This window comes from Leptonychotes weddellii, chromosome 9 (assembly GCF_054177405.1).
Source record: "Leptonychotes weddellii isolate Sample4059 chromosome 9, ASM5417740v2, whole genome shotgun sequence".
NCBI lineage: Eukaryota > Metazoa > Chordata > Mammalia > Carnivora > Phocidae > Leptonychotes > Leptonychotes weddellii.
Window position 1 is genome coordinate 23,611,699 of NC_138377.1, and position 21,828 is coordinate 23,633,526.

Sequence of the window (21,828 nt, forward strand, 5' to 3'; positions counted from 1 at the left end):
AGGGGGGAGGAGGGGGGAGGAGGGGGAGGAATGGGGGAGGGGGAGGAATGGGGGACAGGGGACGGGGGACCGGGGGAGGTGGGGGGAGGGGGGGTGGGGAAGGGGTGGGGGGAGGTGGAGAGCTCCTGCAGCCCCAAGTTCCCAGACCAGAGCAGCTGAGAACTCCCGCCAGCTACAGCGATGGATAAACAGCTTATCTGATCCTCCCTTCTAAAACTATAAAAGAGCCAGCCTATTGATAAGCTTGGCAGCTTCATTAATTGGGAAATCCCTTAGGGTGCGAGTGCTGGTGCGGTGAGATTCTCAATACCTGGAAATAACTGGTTCGGAAATGTCTGCAGACTCAGATGGCAACCCTGCCTTACACAAATTCAGGTACCACACACATTAATGGACAGCTGATGGCGTGTGGGTCCCTCTAGAAAGTTTGAGATCACTTTGGAGAAAAACGTGGTCTTAGACCCTCATAGGCATTCTCAGCATTATAGCCGGTCAGAGCTGGAAGGGACGTTAGGGTTATCTAAACCTGCAGAGAGGGCTCCTGGGTGGTTCAGTTGGTTAAGCGTTTGCCTTCGGCTCAGATCATGATCCCGGGGTCCTGGGATCGAGCCCCGCATCCGGCTCCCTGCTCTTCAGGGAGTCTGCTTCTCCCTCTGCCCCTTCCCCCACTCGCTCTCTCAATCTCTCTCTCTCTCTCTCTCAAATAAATAAAATCTTTAAAAAAAAAAAAAAACCAACCCTGCAGAAAGCATCAGAATGACCCGGAGGGCTCGTTTCATCCCAGATTTCTGGACTCCACCCTCTAAAGCAGCTGCTTCAGTAGTCTCGGGGTGAGACCCAAGAACTTTTAACGTGCTCCCCAGTTCTGGTCCACTGCTCTACAGACCCCACTTCGAGGAGCGCCAATATAAGCCAGTAGATTTCAGAGTGGTTTCGGCAGAAGTCTCTTGCTCAGATGATACCACTCTCTGCTAAATAGATACAGGTGGTATTTTATTAAGGGGCTCACATTGTATCATAGTTATTCAGTGAGAACAATAAGGTGTGTTGTGACTGATGTAAAGCCTCTCGCTCAGGTTATGGGGAACAGCTGTGGGTTTCTGACAGCCTCGGGATCCAAATTATTCCCATCTCATGTTTCCCTTGCACACACAGATCAGTAATTACAAGTGGCATGTGTGTAAATATGGACATAGGTAAATAACATTTTATCAGCTTGCCCTGCACTCTCATCAGTTAAAGAGGAGCAGAAAAAGCTCTGTTCTGAAGTCTACACACAATAGATTAACCTGGCACCAGGCATCGACCTGGCGGTGCTCCCCAAGGTGTTAGATTTGATAACTAATAAGTATGAGCATGTGTGTGGATCTTGCTTTAAAAAAAGAATAAAATTATGCTTTAAAAATGACTCAGCCTCTCGAAATCTCAGTTCTCTCACAACAAATGGCACTAATAACACCTACCTGCTGTACGGTTGTTAAACAGATCAAAAGAGATAATGGTTACAAAAGCAGTTTACCAACTATAAAGTGCATTGCTCATGTGAGCCTTCTATCCTGAACCCAGATGTCCTCACTCCTTCAAAGACCTAGGCCGGTTTATATTGTACTAGAGGTTTCAACCAATGGCCACAGGCTAGAACCACCTGCCGGCCCCACCCAGACCAACTGAATCAGAATCTCTGGGCTCCACGTCAGTATTTTTTTAAACACTCTCCAGGGGACTCTAATGAGTAGCCAGGATTACTTCATATTTCCTCCCAAGTTCCATACAAAATGCTGCCAGACTGCTCTCATTGCTTCTGGATGGCCACTAGCAATAAAAAGGAAAGAGGAGAAAATGCCCCTAACCAGATCCTGGCTTTTTCACTGCTGTTGGCTTAACAGGGGGTTTTAATCACTATAGCTACTAATTCTGGAGCCCTGATACATGCCAGGTGATTTACATGATTATGTCTTTGAATCCTCCCCACACCTATGCGACATCGATATTATTCTTCCTCATTTTAAAAACAGCTTTACTGAGATAAAATTCACCAATTTGCACTCTTAAAGTACACAACTCAATGGCTTTTAGTATACTCACAAAGCTGTGCGACTATCACCACAATAAATTTTAGAGCATTTTCATTAACTCCAAAAGAAACCCCATGCCCCTTAGCTGTCACCCCCCCACCTCTCCCATCTCCCCCAGCCCCAGGCACCAGGGAAGTGGTTCTCCTTCCTGTCTCTATGGATTTGCCTACTCTGGACATGTCCTATCAATGGAATCCTGCAGTATGTGGTTCTTTGTGACTGGCTTCTTTCACTGAACATAATTGTTTTCAAGGCTCATCCATTTTGTAGCAAATATCAGTACTTTATTCCTTTTTATGAACAAGTAATAGTCCACTGTACGGATATATCATATTTCCTCTATCTCCTCATCAATTTATGGACATTTGGGTTGTTCCCGGTTTTGAGATATTATGAATAATACTGCTATAAACACTCATGTACAAGTTTTTGTGTGGACATGTGCTTCTGTCTGTTGGGTGTCTATCTAGGAGTGGAATTAGTCTTCTGAGGGCTGTTTTCTGGAGTGGTTGCACCATTTTACATTCCCACCAGCAGTGTATGAGGATTACAACTTCACATCGTCACTAACATTTGTTACAAATTTTCTTTTTTATTATAGTCATCCTAGCAGATGTGAAGTGGTATTTCAGTGGTTTTGATTTGTATTTCTTTGATGGCCAATGATGTTGAGCATCTTTCCATGTGCTTATTAGCCATTCATATATCTTCCCTGGAGAAATGTGCATTGCCCATTTTTATTATTGAGTTGGAATAGCTCTTTACATATTCTATATATGAGTCCCTTATCAGATCTATAATGTGCAAAAATTTGCTCTCATTCTGTGGGCTATCTTTTTACTTTGTGTCCCTTGAAGCACAAAAGTTTTTAATTTTGATGATGTCAAATGTATCTATTTTTTATTTTGTTGCTTGTGGTTTGGTATCCTAGCTAAGAAATCATTGCCTAATCCAAGCTCACAAAGATTAACGGCTGTTTCCTTCTAAGAGTTTTATAGTTTTAGCTCTTATATTAAGTCTTGGGATCCACTTTGAGTTAATTTTTGTATATGGTGTGACATAGAGGTCTGTCTCCCCCATTTTTACAAGGGCGGAAACTGAAGCTCAGATGCCTAGTAACCTCTCCAGAGCCAAACTGTTCCAATGCAGCAGTCCTGCTTTGCTACAATGCCCCCAAAGAGCCAAGTTTTTTATTGGTGGTGGCAGGGGGAGGGGCAGGAAGAAGAGCTACGGAGGCAAACTGTGCAGGAGCTTGCCATCCAGAACATGCGCAGACACCGTGCTCAGTAAAGGGGAACCCTGCAGTCACAGCCACAGAGCAGAGCACAATGAGCCCCAGCACAGGGCAGGATGTGCACAGCCTCAAGGGGACGTTAAACCCAGAGGAAGCCGGTGACCTGATTCCCAGCATCTCCGCAGCCTGCCCAAATCTGCCTGTACGTCCCAAGTCTCAGAGCTCCAACCTCAGGCCAAGTGGTCTTGTGCCTTGGGGCACGGTAGAAGGGAAAGCGGCTTGGCTGGCTCCAGAGCTGTTCGTCCAGCGGAGCTCACCAGTGAGATGACCCAGTTTCCCAACTCTGAGTCCATGCTGCCAGTGGACCCGGGGACACCAGAGAAGGATGGCCAGCATTGACAGAAGAGGCCACTTTGTACGGCTGCTAAGAAACTGATGGTTCACGGGAATCCAGCAGAGACCTTAACACCACAGGAAACAAGGTAAGGGGTCACACAAAGCAGCTTAGGGGAAAACAGAGGGTTGAAGGGCCTTCTCATTTACAGTTTGCGATGGTAACTAAAATTGGTTGCATCAAACCTGCACGAGCAACCAGAAACAGGAAGGTCTGCTTGCTTCCCTGAAATCCAGGTCAAAGGTGCAACACATTGGAAAGGCCGATGCTGTCACAGTGTGTGGTGTGATTCACTGCACATGGGCCACAGCCCCTAAAGAGGCAATTTACAATCAAATTGTGCTGGAGTCAAGGTCATCTTTTTACACAGTGCCTCAATTAATCTTCGTGATGCAACTCGGTGAGTATGAGTTTCCTCCTTTTATAGATGAAGAAACAGCAAGACGGCTGACCTGTCCAAGGTTGTACCGGGAGTGAGTGAAGGAGCCAGACTTCAAACCCAGAAGCTTGAGCCAGAGTCCAGAGCTCTTCCCAGGCCCCAGAAGCAGCCCCTCTGGTTAGGAAGCCAGCATGGTGCCCTGCACCCATGACACCTGCGACCTCCACACATTCAGGCCACTCACCACGTCCAAGGGCAAAATACCCTCAAGGAAAGGAAAGCCCAAGGAACAGTGTTTGAATCAATAATAAAAACTAACTTGGGGCGCCTGCGTGGCTCAGTCGTTAAGCGTCTGCCTTCGGCTCAGGTCATGATCCCAGGGTCCTGGGATCGAGCCCCACATCGGGCTCCCTGCTCAGCGGGAAGCCTGCTTCTCCCTCCCCCACTCCCCCTGCTTGTGTTCCCTCTCTCGCTGTGTCTCTCTCTGTCAAATAAATAAATAAAATCTTTTTAAAAATAAAATAAAATAAAAACTAACTTGCATAATTAACACATTGGAAAAGTGAAGCACATTCCTATCTTACATTTGTTGTGTATCTTACTGAGTGCCAGGCATGACGTGAGACCTTTGGCCTGCATTCATTCGTTTGATCATCAGAGCAGCACTAAGAGGTGGGTACTAATATTATCCCCATCTTAAGGTAGAGAATCTAAGAAGGCAGCACAGGACTCCCTGAACTTTGCAGAGGAAGTCTGATTTCTAAGGACACACATATCCAGCCATGTCCCCACCACCATCTTTCCAAGGGACCCTGTCCTCAAACGATAGCGGGTGTGACCAACCTATGAGGTGAATAAAGAGCGTCAGAACGCTTGTGAAGGCTTGGGGTCCTGCATCAAACAGGACTCAGTAACACAGAGGCCAACGTTAAATATATCCAGAGCGGCCTTTAGCGATCAATCGCTCTCCCTCAAATGAAACTCTTAAAGGAAATAAAAAAGCTAATGGCTTTTGACAATGCACTAACAAAGTGATGGAACTAAATGGAAACTCAGGATTTCAAAGATGAGCTGGGAGATTCCTGTTCCAAGAAGGGACAGATTGGATCTCTCTGCCAAAGAAGTATGAGACAGAAAAAGTGTGTGAGTCAGGGGGGAAGAAGGCCAATGCTATTTCAAAGAGCCACAAATTAAAAACCAATTATGCAAGCTTGCTAAAAAATGTCAGTGGGCTTTATGTTTTAAATCACTAAAAACACAAGTGTGCTTACGCCAACATTTACCCAGCACATCAGATGATTTGGGGCAACTCTGTATGCTCAGGCTAAACACGGGCGAACATTTTGGTGAACAAACTCTGGGACGACCACCTGTGGCTGAGAATGAGCACACCTTCCAAGACCGCCCTGTAATCCATGGACTCAAATTCACACTTCATCAAAGGTGAAAACCCCCTAAGTGTTCTTTAGGGCCCAGCAGAAGTTGGGAAATGACCAGTGTGAAATTCACCAACGGCGAAGTCTCTCCTGCTCTGAAGATGACAAGGATGTGGACCCAGTCACCATGTGGAATGTGTGCTGGAAAGGCAGCCCATGTTGAAATGTGCACACGGATTCCTCAAGGTGAAGGCCTCGGAGCCCGAGGAGAGGTATAAACAGTGAAAGTCAGGTACCCAGAGGTAGCTGAGGAACCTCTGAATATACAGATTCCCTGGACTCTGCTCTCATAGTTTCTGAGTCCATGGACCTAGGGTCGGGTCTGGAAATACGTATTTATAAAGTTTTCCAAGCGGTTTTGATGATTAGCTAAGCTTTAGAAATAGCTGGTTTGATTTTCATGGTGGGTTTTTTTTTTTCCTGCCTAAAGTCACGTAAATCCAGGAATAGAAAAACAAATGGACAATGCTTGGAGATAAGAACTGAGAGATAGAGAAACCAAGGGACAGAGAGTTTAAGTGACTTGCTAAGTTGACATAGCTAATTAACGTTTAAACCAACAAGCACGTATCAAACATGAAATCTATGCAAGGCACTGCACACAATCTGTTGGAAATACAAAGAAATGTAAGATGTCATCCCTGTCTTTGGGGCCTACACACAGGACGCACACTCAAAAACTGGCTTTGTGGAAGGCAACAGGGAGTAGTGGGGACTGTGGCAAGCTAAAGGCTGTGTGCTAATACAGTGAGCATTTGCTACTCAGCTCCAGCTCCTTGGTGCTTATAAGGGTGTGGGCCTAGACTGGCCAGATATTCTGGGGTTTTTTTAAAGGAGCCAGAAAGTCCACATTTCCCGGCTTTTAAATATAATAACTCATTCAATTAAAAAAAAAAAAAAAGCAAGAAAGCAAACCACACTGTCAGGGCCAAATGAGATTCATCCATAGGCTGACTCCTGCCCATGGAATGACAGTTTGCAGCCTCTTTCCTAAAAGGTCATCCAGTCCAAACTCCCTTGAACTCAAATGTCCTCTAGAGCCCTGCAGAGTGGCACAGAGGGTGAGGGGTCCCATCTAGCAGGTTAAGTGAGTGCCTGGGGTTGTGTCTGTGTCTACGTGTGTGTGTGCCCTCACGCGTGCAAGGGTGGGGCTTCTGGCCACCCTGCTGTCCCTACTGGAAATGTATTCCAGGCTCGTCGGAGGCAGGGTGTGGCCCCAGCAGCCCACTTGGAGATGCCCTGGGGAGGGCCAAGATCTTCAGGCCAATAGCGGCTGGTTGGTTGAGGAGTCCGGCTGGAAGGGGCTACAGAATGAAAAGTGAAGGAAGGAAAAGTCTAGAGAAAGCTAGAGAGCACAACTGTCTTGAAAAGGACTATTGGAAAGGCAAGAACAAAGAGGCTAGGAAGAAGCATCAGTTCTAGAAATCCCATCCCCCAGAATATGACTTCCCCAGACTCCCCAGCCAGCCAGCCAAATGAGCCCTCTGGCCACTCTCCATCTGCTTGCTCAACTGAATTTGTCTTCACAATACTGACCACTACCTGACCTTTTACATCATACACTACTTTGCGTATTTGTCTTTCTGGATGCCCCCAACTCTGACATACAGCTCCAAGAGAAGGGGGCTTCGTCTACTTTGTTTATGGTTCGGTTCCCAGTGCCTGGCACAGGCCCAAGCACATAGTAGTTGTTTAGCACTATCTGCCGGACCAGTGGACTGCAGCCAAGCTCTTGGCACCAAAACAGTTGAAGTGTCAACCACATAATAATAACATCAGCACAGGGCACTTTATCATTTACAAAACCTGTCGTTTAACTTAATTCCTCCAATGTTCTCTTACCAAACGGCTTCGTGTGTTTGGCCACAGCCCAAGAGACCGCTGGCCTCTGCAAGGTGGCCCGCCCAGCAGCCAGCTCAGACCGGACCGCCTGCACGGCAGCTCGGCCCGGGTTTCTCGCCGGGGCCCGGGATACGACGAGGCTCCAGAAGTGCAGGGCTCAGCACTAACCGGGCCATGTCATCAAAATGATCGAGTGTTCTGGGGCCAGGTTCATCCGGCCTCCCCAGCCCGACAGCGGGCTGCTGAGAAGCATGTAAGGATGTAGAGAGCCATGGGGGGCAGGGGATGCAGCACAGTCTAAGGTTGATGCTCTGGCTCTATAAGGTCCGACCGCTGGGCTGATGTCCCAGCTGCACGACCTCAGACCTCTCTAAGCCTTGTTGACCTCATCTGTAACGTGGGCATAAACCACCGCCACGGTAACCATCACTTCAAAGGGTTCAGTGAGACACTTGACGAAGAGCGCCCAGCACCGTGCCCCGTGCGAGTCTCCACCCCAGACAGCCCCAGCTCTGCCCCTCTCCAGCGGTGTGATCCTGAGTGACTTGATCTCTTCCTCCCTGGACCTCAAATTCCTCTTCCCTACAACGCGGAGAACCCGAGCACCAAGACAGGGTAATAAGGAATCAGCAAGATCGTACGTTCGGCACTTAGCACAGGGCCCGGTTCATCTTAAATGCTTAATAGTTGTGAGCCAGTATCTTATTATCCTTCAAGAAACTTCTACTAGGCTAAAATGCCAACGTGAAAATCCTCCAAAGGCAGTTCGCCATATGCAAAGAAATCTTCGGGACAGAAGGTTCTAGAGCTGCAAGTTTCTCCCCACCTCCTTTATTTTTCAGTTGCTCTCAGAATGACCCTCCCCCAATCTTAGGTCTGACCTAGGAAGCATGTGGAGGTCAGTTCCCAGTGCAGGGCTGACCTCACTCCACGCCAGCACAGTCTGCACTGCTCCATCTGCCTCTTCGCCCCCACGAAGCTGCAGTCTGACAGCTGGGGAGGGGACATGCAAATATGCCCTAAAAACGGCTTGTTATTTTCACGGCCTGGATGGTGCGTGTTTGTGGGGGCCTGTGAAGACAGTCACTGTCAGGTACAGGGCATATGCCACCAATCCGGGGGAGGCTGTGAAATGTAAAAATACCCAACCCAAATAAAGCCCTTTTCCAAAGAAAAAGAAAGCTCCTCCGCGCTCTTTGCAGAAAGGGAAGGGGTGGTAACTCAGCCCCCAGGGCAAATCCCTGCTGGGCCAACCCCGGACCAAGGTACCTGACTCTTCATTGGTCCCACAGCCTCCGTGCCCCAGTGAAACTGCTCAGCTGCTGGTTTTAAATGGCAATTATACTGTGGAACGACCCAGAAACGGATGCTTTCAAGTTATGAGCCTGGGAAAGGGAATAGCAAAAGACCAAAGACAAGGGCCCTCCATAAAGAAAACAGAGCACTAAAAAAGCCAGGAAGTGCTATTAACAGCACGTTGATTTATCAACTCAGAAGAATATAATTACCGTCAACTTTCATCTCCTACTTAACAGTCTTTAATGGGCACCTACAATGCACCTCATCCAGGTGTCCCCAGTGCAAACATCTACAGTGGGAGCCAGGCAGTTGAGGTAAATGGAGGCAGCTTGTGGTAACAAAAGCAAAACCAACAGTGTAAACAAAACCAAGGACAATAGGGAGGTGTGTGGGCCTGTGGCAAACTGGAGGGAGGAAAGAGGTGAGGGGGGCTCTCCATTCCATGTGGCTGTGGCCAGGCCACAACGGGGTACAGTGTGACCAGATCTCCCAAGTTTTTAATCAAAGATTAAAATCCAAATTTTCAGGTGAAATATTGTTTCAGGTTTCTTTTAAAACACTGTGCGGGCCAAACAAAACACATCTGAGAGCCAGATCCAGCCCACAAACGGCCAGTTTGTCACCCCTGACCGAGCCCCCAGCAGCCCCTCTTTGCAATTTGGTGGCACTCCTGGGGATTGGGGGCGGGGGGATGGGGGCAGAGCAGAAGCTGTATAATAAACCCAATGCAGTACCCAGACACCTTTCCCCACTCAAGAGTCCCTCTTGCCTGAATGTCCAGCCCTCTGAGCTCCATGCTGCGGGATGGACCCATATCCAGGCGCACCTTTGCCTATGAGCGAGCTCCTTTGCTTCGCGGTTGCCCAAGTCCTGCCCCCATCCCCACCCCTCTCGGCCTCCCGCTGCTGGCCCCTTCTCCCTTCTAGGTCGGCAGCTATTCTGTCAGGCCTTGGAAAAAATGGCCCTGCTGGGAACCTCACTGGGGCAGGTCTTTGGACAAACTGCCACCCCTGGGGAAGAGGCTGGGGGAGCGCACAGCACTGAGGCTCACCCACGCTGAGGACTTCTGCTTCTCACCAGTCCCCAGGGAAATGCTACTCTTCTGCAAGGAAGGCTCATGGGAGCTGCAGCCTCCAGGGACCCGAGGAAGGAGTGCTTCACATGCAGGTCCTCTGCAAACAGCATCTAAAGCAGATGGTGCTGCGGGACCGCCTCCATGCCCGTCTCTGGCAGCTGCTGGGGAAGGGCTGCCACACCACGCCTCCCCCAGTGCCTACCTTCAGCTCCGGCCTGGGGCCAAGAGGGGTGGAGGCAACGATGTGCCTCACAATAATAATTTTGAAAGGTAATCCATGATGGGCATTCTCTCGTATAGTTTCCAAAGCATGTGCATGTGTCCACAGTCTCCCCTGATCCTCCCAACAGCCCAGAGAGACCGCCACTATATTATTATTCATTATCGTTATTATTAATCACTCCTCCTTTGCCCCTGGAAGAACCAGACACAGGTTCAGCATCCTGCCCTAGCCCAGAGCTTCTCAAACTTTAACATGTCCATGAACCCTCCGGGAGAGATTGTTAAAATGCAGATTCTGATGCAGAAGTTTCTGGAGCGGGGCCCGAGACGCTGCATCTCTAACGAGCTGCACGGTGACAGAGATTCTACGGGTCCTCAGCCCCCACGCGGAACAGCAATGCTGAGGTCACTCGGCGAATGTGGGGCTAGAGCTGGGGCTGTAACCCAGGCATCCTCCCCTTGGAGTCCACTTAGAGGAACAAGGCTTGCTCACCTCACTTTTCACGGGTTGGGGCCTCTTGCCCAGTTTCACCTCCAGGAAGTGCAAGGGGGCGATCATGGCCCCAATGTTGCGGATGTCGGCGTATTTCAGCTCCTCTGCAGTCAGAGCTGAGCTGGGGAGTCCGGTCAGGGGGCCGAGCCCTGGCAGAGAGCCCGCAGTCACGGAAGGGTCTGGAATCTGCCCAGGCATCATAGCAGGAGGAGCGGCAGCCCAGCCTAGAGTGGGTGCGAGAAGATCGGGACACGGGCCGTCAGCCAGGTGAGGGGTTCCGTGAGGGGCTTAAGCCCCCATGCCTTGCTGGGGCCTCTTCCTTTCTTTCACTAATGTTCCCCTGAACCCCTTCCCCACCCAGTTGCTCCTCTCGCCCTTCCATCCATTCTGTTATAGAGAAGAACTCCGATCAATTAATGCCCAGCAGTTATTCTTGGCACTGAAGGCAAGGCTTAACCCAAGCACAGGCCACATTGATTCGGTATGTGCTATGTGCCCGGCGCTGCGGGAATCCTTCCAGTAGCCCCACGAGACGGAGTCAGACCCATTACACAGACGAGGAAGCCAAGGCTGAGAAAGAGAACTCGCTCAAGATTGTGCACAGTTAAAACTGGAGTAGCCGGGATTTAAACTGCACCATGCTGCCTCCGAAGAAAGCGGGTTACAACGGTAGCGTCTCAGGCCCCTTCGCACCTGATTGAGAGAGAGCTATTTCTGCTCGGGCACGGTGCCTCCCCTCAAATCACACATCCCGTTCTGCATACTTGTTAAGACACCCTGAATACGAAATGAAGCAAATCGAAGTTCAAGGTAAGCGTGTGTGTGAGTGTGTGCATCTGGCGTCTACGGGGAAGACAGAGAGGCAAAGATGAAATGCATTAGCTTGTGCTTTCCCAGCGCAGCAAGGGATCAGAAAAGTCCTCCCCATCTCTTCATTCTCAAAGCAAACACATATTCTGGCCCAGCCAGACCCAGAAGGTGTGCAAAGGAAGACAGATTCAGGCATGAAAGAAAGACAGAAGTTAGACAGGTCAACACCACCAGAGAACTCTTATTCCTTCTCCCTACGGGGAGAAGCTGGTGGATAAGAAATGGTCACTTCGAGACACAGATGGCAGTGAAGAAAGCATGTCTGCCAAGAAAGCCAGACTCATCTGGTCCCTTAGAGGACTCGTATCTATCCATCCATCCATTCACCCTTCCAACTGTTGACCACCTATGAGCCAGGAGTCACTGAGAATATGGAGATCGGATGTGTACAGCCTTGTAAGTCACATTTTAGTACAGAGCTGCTCCTGGATTCCAGTCCTGCAAAAGGGAACTTCTCTCCCTTCTTACCTCTCTGCATAGGGCCATAAAATCAAAACCTCAACTGTCCTGGAAATCCTGGGGGAGCTCTGTCCTACCCTTCTACCTCTATCAGTCTCTTCCATGGAGAGGGATGTATTTGGTGAGATAGGGGAGATGTGACATCCATTGGACCGCACTTCCCTGCTGGGCAGAATTCATGTTCTCCTATGGCCATGCTGTCTTGGGCTCATTGCCTCCCATAAGAGTGGCCCTGGGGGGTAATCCACAACTGTCTGTCCCTATCCAGGCTGCCAGGTCTAGAGTACAGGACAGGGGCCCACTAGGGAGGCCCTGTCGGCCACAAGCACACACCATGTTCTCCATCTCTGTTCTCTTTTAAAGGTGAAATTTGCTTCCCCATCCAACCCTATATCCCTTTCTCAACAGGTTCTGCACTCTGAGGGGAAAAGCATGTGAGGGATTTGCACCCTTGAACCACAAAGACTTCCCCTGGACATCACTTCCCTTGAAGAAAGGTGCATGCGAGTGGACGACGGACCTGCCATTTCGCCCTCAGCACCCCAGCGCACCTGCCTATGAAGCCGTTTGCAGAGAGCTCCTTGCCGGGCACCCAAGTTCACATTTGGTACCCCAGGCCCTATGTTTGTGCTCCACCTGCTCTGCTTCCCACACCCAGCCCCTCACCCCTCCTTAGCACCTAGTGTCCCCCGGGGCCATCTCAGAAAAGGATCTAAGACTCATTCACATCAAGTCATCGTCTTAGAGCTGGAGGAGGCCCTGTGCTTATCTAAACCACATCCTCATTTTGCACATGAGGAAATTAAAGCTCAGAGGGGTGAAATGACTTGCCCAAGGTCACACAGAGGAAAAGCCAGGGCTGGACTCCTGGTCCCTGGATTTTAGAACCAGAGCTTTCTCACCCTGCCCTTTTTGTTTCCCCTCCTGGGGTTCAAGAGATATATATGCAGATATTAATGACCTTCCAATGGTGGACTTTGAGACACCAGCCCCTAGCGGAGGATCACTCTCTTGCACCGAGGACCCTCTACTCTGCCTTCCACGCAGATCCAGGTTTAGGAAGTTCCCTGAACAACACATGGTAGGCTGGGTGGGAGCCCAGACATGGACATGGCCCCTGAGACATCTCGTATGCAGTGGGTCAAGGTGTTGTGACCCTCCCTAAGCCTGAACTGTACTGAAGGCACCCCGCCACCCTCCAGAGCCAGGCCTGCAATGCAGAGAGGGCTGCAGGTTTCCACACCAGAAGGTGGCTCTGGGGCCGAGTGGATGAGCTGCATATATCCTGGGGCCTCCCCCAGGGAGAATGAGAAAGGGGCCAATGGAAGGACTCCTTCCTAGGTGGCAAAATGATGCCTGGGCCCAGCTATAGGTACACCTGGCAGGCAGAGGGGAGTGATTTCAGGCTACCTGAGCCAAACTGACATCTCCTTTCCAGGAGAGGAGAAAAACTTACAAAATGCCCTCTGCCAGACCTGAACTCATGCCACGAGGAGTCAGTGACCCCCCACGCCCCCCCACCAAAAGGATGCTTGAGCTAGTCAAAACAGATGGGTAATGGGAGGCGGGGAAACGCCCTGTGCCTGGTGTTTCAGCTGGACACAAACCCCTAGCGGGATGGAGGCACCACACCCCTGCTATGCAGTCAAGCAAGAATACAGAGCAAAATCTCCTCCTTCGCCAGAAGCCCCCGAACCTTCTTGTACTGTAAGGGCCAATTCCTACGGGGCAAAATGTGCCATGTGGGCACTCAGCAAGCATATGGGTGATTTCAAGGGGGAAGCAGCAGTCATGGCTAGTTGCTGCCCCATGGAACCCCAGTGCCTAGCATCATTTCTGGCACAGAAAGGGTAATCAACAAATACTTGTTGAATTAATAAATAAAAATGAATGAATGAACAAGTGATAAAAAAAAATTCATGGTGGAGCAAAAATCAGAGAGTGGGGTAAGGAGCTGTCTCTGGGAGTTTAGATGCTCGTTATCCACCTCCAGATTATTTGTTCCCCCAGTAGACCCCAAGAAAAATACTCCAGCGGCTTCTGTATGCTTCCCTGCCTAAGCCATCTCAGAAAGATGGAAGCCAGACCCCGATCTATTCCGGGAATGATAGGCTCTGCTTGCAGCTTCTGTTTATTTTCATACAGACAGTATAAATGACACACTAACAAATGATCCCAAAATATAATGGATGCTTTGCTACTGTGGAACCCCCTCAGCGGGGTAACCGCCCCCTGGGAGCAGCAGCCCCATAAATTCTTGCCATTCCTGCTCCCCTGTGAACCCATCCCAATGGCAAGCCTCACTTGGAGGATCAGACACCAGGCTTTCCTCTGCAGAAGTAAAAATCCCCCTCTCTTTCCTCCCCCCGCCGCACCCCACCCCCCACCCCGGCAAGGGCGCCCCTAACTGCTCAGATACAAACCACAAAGTCCTTAACACATGCCATTCCTAGGAGACAATCCCAACAGCTGACATTCACCAGTGCGAAGTCATCCTAAACGGCTCTGGGGGGGCAGCGGGGGGCGGGGGGGCAGAAGATGGAGGGGCTAGAGCGGCTGCCTTTCATAACCGGGTCCTCATTAACTGGAAAGAGCTGGCTGACAAGCCAAGGTTGAAAGGCAACTTTGGTGATTTGAAAAATAAAACCATTTGATGTGATTTAGGGATCTATAAAAATGGGGGGGGGGGGCAGTGGCAGGGAACCTATAACAGCCAGGAGGAATTTACCCACTTCAAGGAAGACATAGGAAAGATGACAAGAGGTGAAATCATCTCCCAAACTGCTTCTTCCATACGGAAACAATTTAGGAGGAAAAGGAGAGCTATGCACTAAAAGCTTTAGGGGAAGAACCCAGAGATTTTTCCCTTCAGGGCCCAGGAGGTCGGAAAGGAAGATAAACACCCTCCATGCCTCCATTAGTAACTGGGATGCATAAATAAAGAGCAAGCTCTATATGTTGGCAGAAGACCAAAACTGGCAAATGGGGCTTGACCTCAAAAGACAGGCCCAGAATCCAAGAAGATTTGGGCAATTTGGGACATTGACCAGGAACAACTTGGAAACTAGCCAATGAAGAAAAACTGGGTAATGCACAGATCTGAGATGAGACTGACAAGAAAGGCACGAATAAGACAGAAAGCATTCGGGAGGTCACAGCGGACCCTAAGCTGCTCTGGAGCCTAAGATTTTGGGAGGCTTAATGCAGCTCCCTAAAAGCGGGCTTGGAGAAGATAGGCACCAGATGGGTCCAAGAGGCAAGAACCTAAAACAAAGATCCGACAGCTTGTATCTCCCTGTTCTGACTTCCTCGGGGGCTTGTGGGCACACAGTTTGGGGCAGTGCCTTATACAAGCAGAAGAAAAGCCACAGTACACTTCAATTCCAGATATCGGGTCCCGTTGGAAGATACTAAGATGAAGAATCATTTCAGCCCAAAGAAGGAAAGGTAGAGTTTCCCCCTCTTATTTTCTTCTCTTGTGTACTGTATGTAACTCTGTAAGATATAGTTTTTTAATGGAAATATCTACAAATAAATAACAGTCTTGCTGTGAAAGGTCAAGCTTGTATAGGGCTATTCTTGTTAGAAAGTGCCCATTAATCGTCTTCTTCATCTAGAATGGCAAAGACAGATTAAAAGGGGGGGGGGGGTAGGTTAAGAGAAAGTTAGGATCTGCATCATGAACTCTCTGTCCATAGAAATGAAAGCTTAAGGGAGGCTCTAAAGTCCCTGGGCCTCTTTGGGAAGGCCAGCCCCCCTCCAGGCAAACAGCTGGCCTGGGCTGGCACCGGGAGCCAGGAATGGGTGTGTAAAGAGTGCAAAAGGCCTGAGGCCCCAAGGCTCAGCACTAAGAGAAAGTGGAGGTGAGTGGGGGCAGGTCAAGGGCCCAGGAACACTAGTGGGGTTACAGAGCAGGTAGCCAGCGACTGAGAATCAGCATGACGGGGTGGGAGGTCTTGGGAGCCACAGCCTGGAGGAAAATGGGAGAGGGGTGGGGGGGACAGAAGTCCATGGGCAGGAAGGGGTGAAGGGTGGCAGACAGAAAGGTGCCAGGCCAGTGATCACAAAACAGAGTATTAACTACCGTGAATCTCAGTGACTTAACTACCAAACCTGTTCTTGGAGCTAAGGAATCATCTGGAATGATCTCACTCCTGGAATCTGAAATGAGGTGGGTAAAACAGCTTCCAAAAGATAAGACAATCCAGAAGGCAAGGGGCAAAGGAATGGAGAAATCTCTAAGACTGAGAACAGGGGCATGGCCCCAGTGTGGTACAGAGTAGGAACTTTGGAGCCCAATCATCTGAAGGTGAATCCAAGCTCTGCCCCTTCCTAGCTGTGTGACACTGGGCGAATTCCCTAACCTCTCCACAGCTCACTTTCCTCAGCTGTAAAGTGGGAATAATAAATAATGTTATTTGCCCTGTAAGGCTGAGAAGAGGATTAAATTAGTTAATACTTGGAAAGTACCTGGAGCAGCGCCTGCACCCGGTGAGCGTGAAGTCAGTGCAGCCACGAAGACCTTCCTTCCTGGAGGGACACTAGTGCTGGATGACCCCTCGACCTCCCTTCCACACGGTTCCCACCTAGCACTGATTTCCCTTTCCTAGGACTGTGAAGAGGATTCTTCCCCAGAGGGTTCTCTGCTGTCCCACTTTCCAGCTGTGAACCCTAAGGGCGCAAGACCATCCTGCATCCAGGCCATTACTGCAGAAGAGAAACAAAGGATGCTAGATCAGGGGCGCCTGGGTGGCTCAGTGGGTTAAGCATCTGCCTTCGGCTCAGGCCACGATCCCAGGACCCTGGGATGGAGCCCCGTGTCGGGCTCCCTGCTCAGCGGGGAGCCTGCTTCTCTTTCTCCCTCTGCCACTCCCCCTACTTGTGCTCTCTCCTGGGCTCGCTCTCTCAAGTAAATAAATAAAATCTTTAAAAAAAAAAAAAAGGATGCCAGATCAGCGCTGGGTACAAAGGTGCAGTAATGAGGCCCAGCACCTGACCTTTGCCTTGGTTTCTCCGAAGGTTTCCTCCATCTGCCAGAACACAGCTGCATAGATCACTGGCAACAAGACACCACCAGGATCTTCCACCCTGAAGCAGCGGGCCAGCATCTCCTATATCCCTGCACTGCTTAGAAGGGGTCAGTCCTTACCTCCTCCCAAGAAGAGAATGAGGGGTGGCAGGATCAGGAGAAGCCACCCGCGTGACACACTGGCATGCAAGATCCTTGCATGGCCATCCCAGCCACAGAAGAAACTGGAACCTCTCCCCCCACCCCAGAAAGATTCTTCCCCGGGGACCAGAGAAATGTTTTTGATAAGGCCCTGCCTGTAAATACAGCTTTCTCCCCTGCCTAACGTAGGTGCTCAATAAATACACATTAAGGCATTTCTGCCAAGGTCCTTATCCCGAACAGTGAAGAGCTGGGAAGGCACTACCGTTGGACAGCTTTCCCTCTTCTCTTCCCACCTCACCCTAGCTCCGCTCATTGGTGTCTGTAGTTCATCGTATGGTACATAACACGGACATGCACATACTGTGTGACAAATTCTTGGCCCTTTGAAAAATATGCCATTGGCCAGCTCTAGCTTTGGAAATCGAGCTCCACAAATGGAATCCCATGAGCTGCAGCATGAAAACAGACTAAAAAATAATAATAATACCAAAAAAAAAAAAAAAACCCCACCCCAGAACAGTGGGCTCTGGCCGGGCCTCCCACAGCCAGCAATGAGTGTAAAGAAACAGACTGAAAATTCCAACCTTGGGTCGCTAAGGCATTTGTCTCTGCTGAGCTTCGAGAGGCCAAACCACACACATGCACAAGAGTGCACACACGCGCGCGAGCGTGCGCACACACATACACACAGGCACACAGAGCTTGGCAGACCGTAAGTTCCAGAGCTGGTAACACAAGCCACGGAACCGACTGCCAAGACAAGCAACAGAACGAGCCAGGCCCAGTTTCATTGGCCACCATACGCTGCATATGGCCCGGGACGCAGCCAAAACAGTGTTCTCACCCTCCTCAAAGGCATAGGAGACCCTCTGTTTTCAAACACACCTCCACAGAGCCTTAATTAAAGGAAAATGGAAAAATAATGTGTCTGCTGCCCCCCCCCCCCGCCTATATAGGTCTGCACACACACATACCCATACACACTCACTCTATTTTTCTCTTCCTCCCATTTCAGTTTCAAACATAATTCATTCACATGGAAAAAAAGCAAACTGCATCCTGCAGCAGAAAAGCAGAAAAGAATGTAGCTTGCCCTCAGCCCTGGCTCTGGTTGCTCAAGTTGAGCTGGGGCAGAATGAACACAGAGCAGGCCAACCTGGAATCGCACGGGCCCCCCTCTTCCAGAGCCGGGCTGGAAACAGAGACACGGGTGTGAGAGGCGGCCCACCGCAACACCAGCAGCCCCACGACAGACGGCCCGGAGAGCCTGGCCCTTCCCATCCTGCCAAGGATTCTGCAGGTTGGAAAAGATGCCTACAGGTCCTGCAAACAGGTGGGGGAGACAGCAGACCCTGGTGGCTGCAAAAGCTAGGCACTAAGTGAGAAGAGAGATCCTCATCCAAATCCTTCCTTAGGGGACACTTAGCACTTACCAACACATCTCCTTGGAGGTTGCTGCAACCAACCTAGGAGGAAAGGCAGAGGCCTCAACGCCCATGCCTTCCAACAGCCCTTCAAATCTCACAGCACCCAGCTCTTCAGGAAGATTCTGGAGTGCTGGCAGCTCTGAACCAAAGCCAAAGAAGAAGAGGAACAGAAGAGTCTTTGAGAAATCTGTCCTCCCTATTCTGAACAAGGCAAAACCTTCACCAGCCAGAGGCACGAGAATAGATCTTGCTTCTCTTCTTTGGTCCTCAGGTTTATATAAAAACCAGAGCCATGCTCACACCTGATACCTGGTTAAACTCTCCCCTAGAAACCTGCAAAGGAAGATAAGGCATCCATTCAAGCTGCAGCCAGATTTGCTGGAAAGATGAAAGCAATGGGAGGTGTTTTTAAAAACCCTCAGGGGAGGGGGGGGAAGGGAGATGATCTGGGAACACAGTTGGTAGCAAGGGCTTAAAGGACAAGCGGGCACCCCATTGTGGTTCAAAGCTTCAGATCAGATGCTCCTCAAAGTAAGACCCTGAGGGGAGTCCACCAAGATTTAGACCTGGGTACACACGCCCACACAGTCTGCAAGCGCTTTTTTGAGAGACAGACCTGAGCACATGTGGTCAGGTCATAGCCGGCCGCCCTGGACTTAGACTGTAGGGAGAGCCTTACACTGAGCAAGGGTCAGGCAACGTTGCAGCTGGACCTGACCCAAGGGGTCAGTTGAGTTCCTCTTCCCAGCCACTCCAGCCGCAAGGATGGCCCATCCATCCCTGCCGAAGAGCCAAGGCCTCCCATCTTCCCAGCTCCTCCCACTGACCCAGGCAAAGCCTGGGTCTGCCACCCCAGGGTCCGGCGATCCAGGCCCTGTGGCCCAATCCCTCAACCTCCTTTGAGGGGCGGGGCAGAAGAGAGTCTCCTAAACCTGGCTGGGCGGGAGAGGAGGAGCAGGTTACCTAGAGGAGCAGGCTTGCCTCCTTATGTAACCTGGCTTGGGAGCCAGGGGGAGCCCACAGGGGAGCCCACATGGGACCCGGACCGCCGCCCCCCCCGCCCCGCCCGTTCCCAGCCCAGTACCCCGGGGCAATGGCCCTGAGAGAAGCCCTCTCCATTGGATCGAGAGCCCCAGCGCTTCTTCAGGTCCTCTGAGAGCCGCGCTTCCTCCCAACGCGGGGGGTGGGGGCCGGCACGACTTGCCAGCAGGTCCCTGTCATCCCTCCACCGCCAGCACCCTGCACCTCCCTGGCCTTTCGGCCTCCATCTCCACCTCCACCGCCCGTCTTCCGCCCCCCTCCCCCGGGGCAGTTTTCTCCCCACTCACCCGCGTTCCCCGCCGCCCGAGGGGAGCACCTCCCTGCAAACGGACTGGGGAGGAGAGCGCGGGAGGGAGGCGGAGGGAGCGCCCCGGCTGCCCCGGGAGCGGACGGAGCCTACCGTCCCAGGGCGGGAACCAAAGGGCAAGCCACCGGCTCCCCGGCGTCCGGCCGGAGGGGCCCCGGGCTGCAGCGCCCCCCGCCGGGACGGGCTCGCGGGCCCCGGGGGCTGCGGGAGCCTCCCCGCCTCGGCCCGCGCGGGGGCGGCCGTCCCAGGTGCCCGCGGCCGGCGCGCCCCTCCCGCCCCGCCCCGCGCCCCCCGGCGCGCGCCCTCGCACCCACCGTGCACAAGCCGCGGGCGGAGGCGGCGCCCCCGGGGCCGGGGCCCGGCTGCGGGCGCCGTGCCCACGCAGCGCCGCTGCCGCCCGGCCGCCGAGCTCCGCCCGGTGCCCAGGCCCGTCCCGGCCCGGGAGCCGCCGCGGCGCCAGCCCCGCCGCCGCTGCAGCGTCCGCCGCCGCCAGCGCCCCCCGTCGCGGCCGCCGAGCGTCCCTCCCGCAGGCTGTGGCGGGCGGCGGGACGGGTTGCATCAGCCCCGGCTATATAGCGGCCCCTGGGCGGCGGGGAGGGGTCGGGAATGCGGAACCCGCCGAGCTGCCAGCTCCAGACGTCAGAGGGGGACGGGAGAGGAAGGGAAGGAGGGGACAGGGAGGAGGGGGTGTGGATCCGGCGCCTCACACCCACTGACCTTCACCTCCCCCCGCCGCCCCGGGCGCCCTCCTCCCGCCGCTCGTCGCGCTGCTCTCCCCGCAGGGGCAGAGGCGGCCCCGGCTCCCGCGCGTCCCCTGGCGCCCACCCCGCGGGGAAGCAGGACGCGGCGGGCGGTTATGTAAGGGCATCCCCGCGCACAGCCGCTTCCACCCCGAGACCCGAGCCGCCGCTCGCCGCTCGGGAGCGGGAAGGGAGAAGGCGCGGCGGGACAAGCCCCAAAGCTCCCGGAGGCATCCGCAGCCTGCCTGGAACCATCTTCCTCAGGCCTTAGAGCTTCCCCCCAGACCGAGAGGGGATCTCAGCACGGTTCCATCCCTGGACACTGCATGCCTGAGGGAGTGAGGGAAGGATCTCGCGAGCCGCTTTTATTTTAACGTGGAGAGGATGGGCGGAGGATTGCCCCCACCTACTAGCCCACCTGGCCACCGCAGGCGCCCTTCGGCCCGGGGTGGCTCGCTTGCAGGGGGCTGCCCTCCTCTGGGGCTGCGGCCAGAGCCCACCGCTTTCTCTGGGGACAGGCTGACCCCTGGGCTTTCTGTCCCACTCCAGCAGGCTTCTTTCGGCTCAGGGACACTCCCGTGAGCAGACCCAGCCCTCAGCCGGCCCCAAATGGCCTCTTCTTCCCCATTAGGACTTCCACTGCCAACATACTCCCACCTTTCATCCTCCTCGAGTGGTAGATGGTTAATGGCGACTCCAGAGGAAATATGCCCTCCAGTATGTAAAGGCACAGAGACACAGAGCCCTCCTGCACACATGTGGCTCCCGAGGCCTTGTCACCCTGGTTGGCATCTCCTACCTCCAGACCCCCTGGATGCCCAGCCTACCTTTCTGCCTAAGCCAGATAGGAGTGGCAGTGTTTATATTCGGTAACCTTCAGCCTCCTTCCCAGAGTGATGTCAGGTCATCACCCAGAGAAGAAAGGAAGTGAAAGAAAAAGTTCATGCCTTCTTGGAGCGCAGATGCTCAGAGTGAAAGAAACAACAAGACTTGAGACAGATGGGAGCCGATGAGCAAAACCGAATGAGCCTGTCTCTTCAGCGTGAGTACAGTCAGGTTTTATTCTCCTTACTTCCCATTACGGTGGAATCTTTCTGGATGACAGGACTGGTCTTACCAGGGAACGACGGATCAAGCACCCATGACACTGACTGACCGGGTTCACCTTCACCATCAGCTCTCTCCCTCAAAACATTGAAGTGAGCAAGTAAAAACAAAGTAAGGTCCTCGAGGAATATACAATGGAAAATGAGTAGTAATCTGATAGTCTTGTGGAAGAACATGACTCTGAGCCCCAGAAAGGCCAACTACACCTTTACTACAGCATAAAGATCAAAGCTGCCTTATGAAACTGCCTTATGA

The 21,828-nt window shown here is 52.1% G+C and overlaps 1 protein-coding gene across 4 annotated transcripts in view; it reads right to left on the bottom strand.

The window, feature by feature from the left end:
• JDP2 (Jun dimerization protein 2) overlaps positions 1 to 20,180 on the bottom strand; it is a 38,669-nt gene extending 18,489 nt beyond the window's left edge. Inside the window, exons 1-2 of one of the 4 annotated variants that reach the window (XM_081830196.1) lie at positions 20,041 to 20,180; positions 10,450 to 10,673 (exon numbers count right to left, since the gene is read on the bottom strand). In XM_081830196.1, the coding sequence (XP_081686322.1) occupies positions 10,450 to 10,650 (201 nt within the window). In that variant the 5' untranslated portion in view covers positions 10,651 to 10,673; positions 20,041 to 20,180. The other 3 variants (XM_081830194.1, XM_081830193.1, XM_081830195.1) reach the window with 3 other exon arrangements.
• Between the last annotated feature and the right edge of the window lie 1,648 nt (positions 20,181 to 21,828).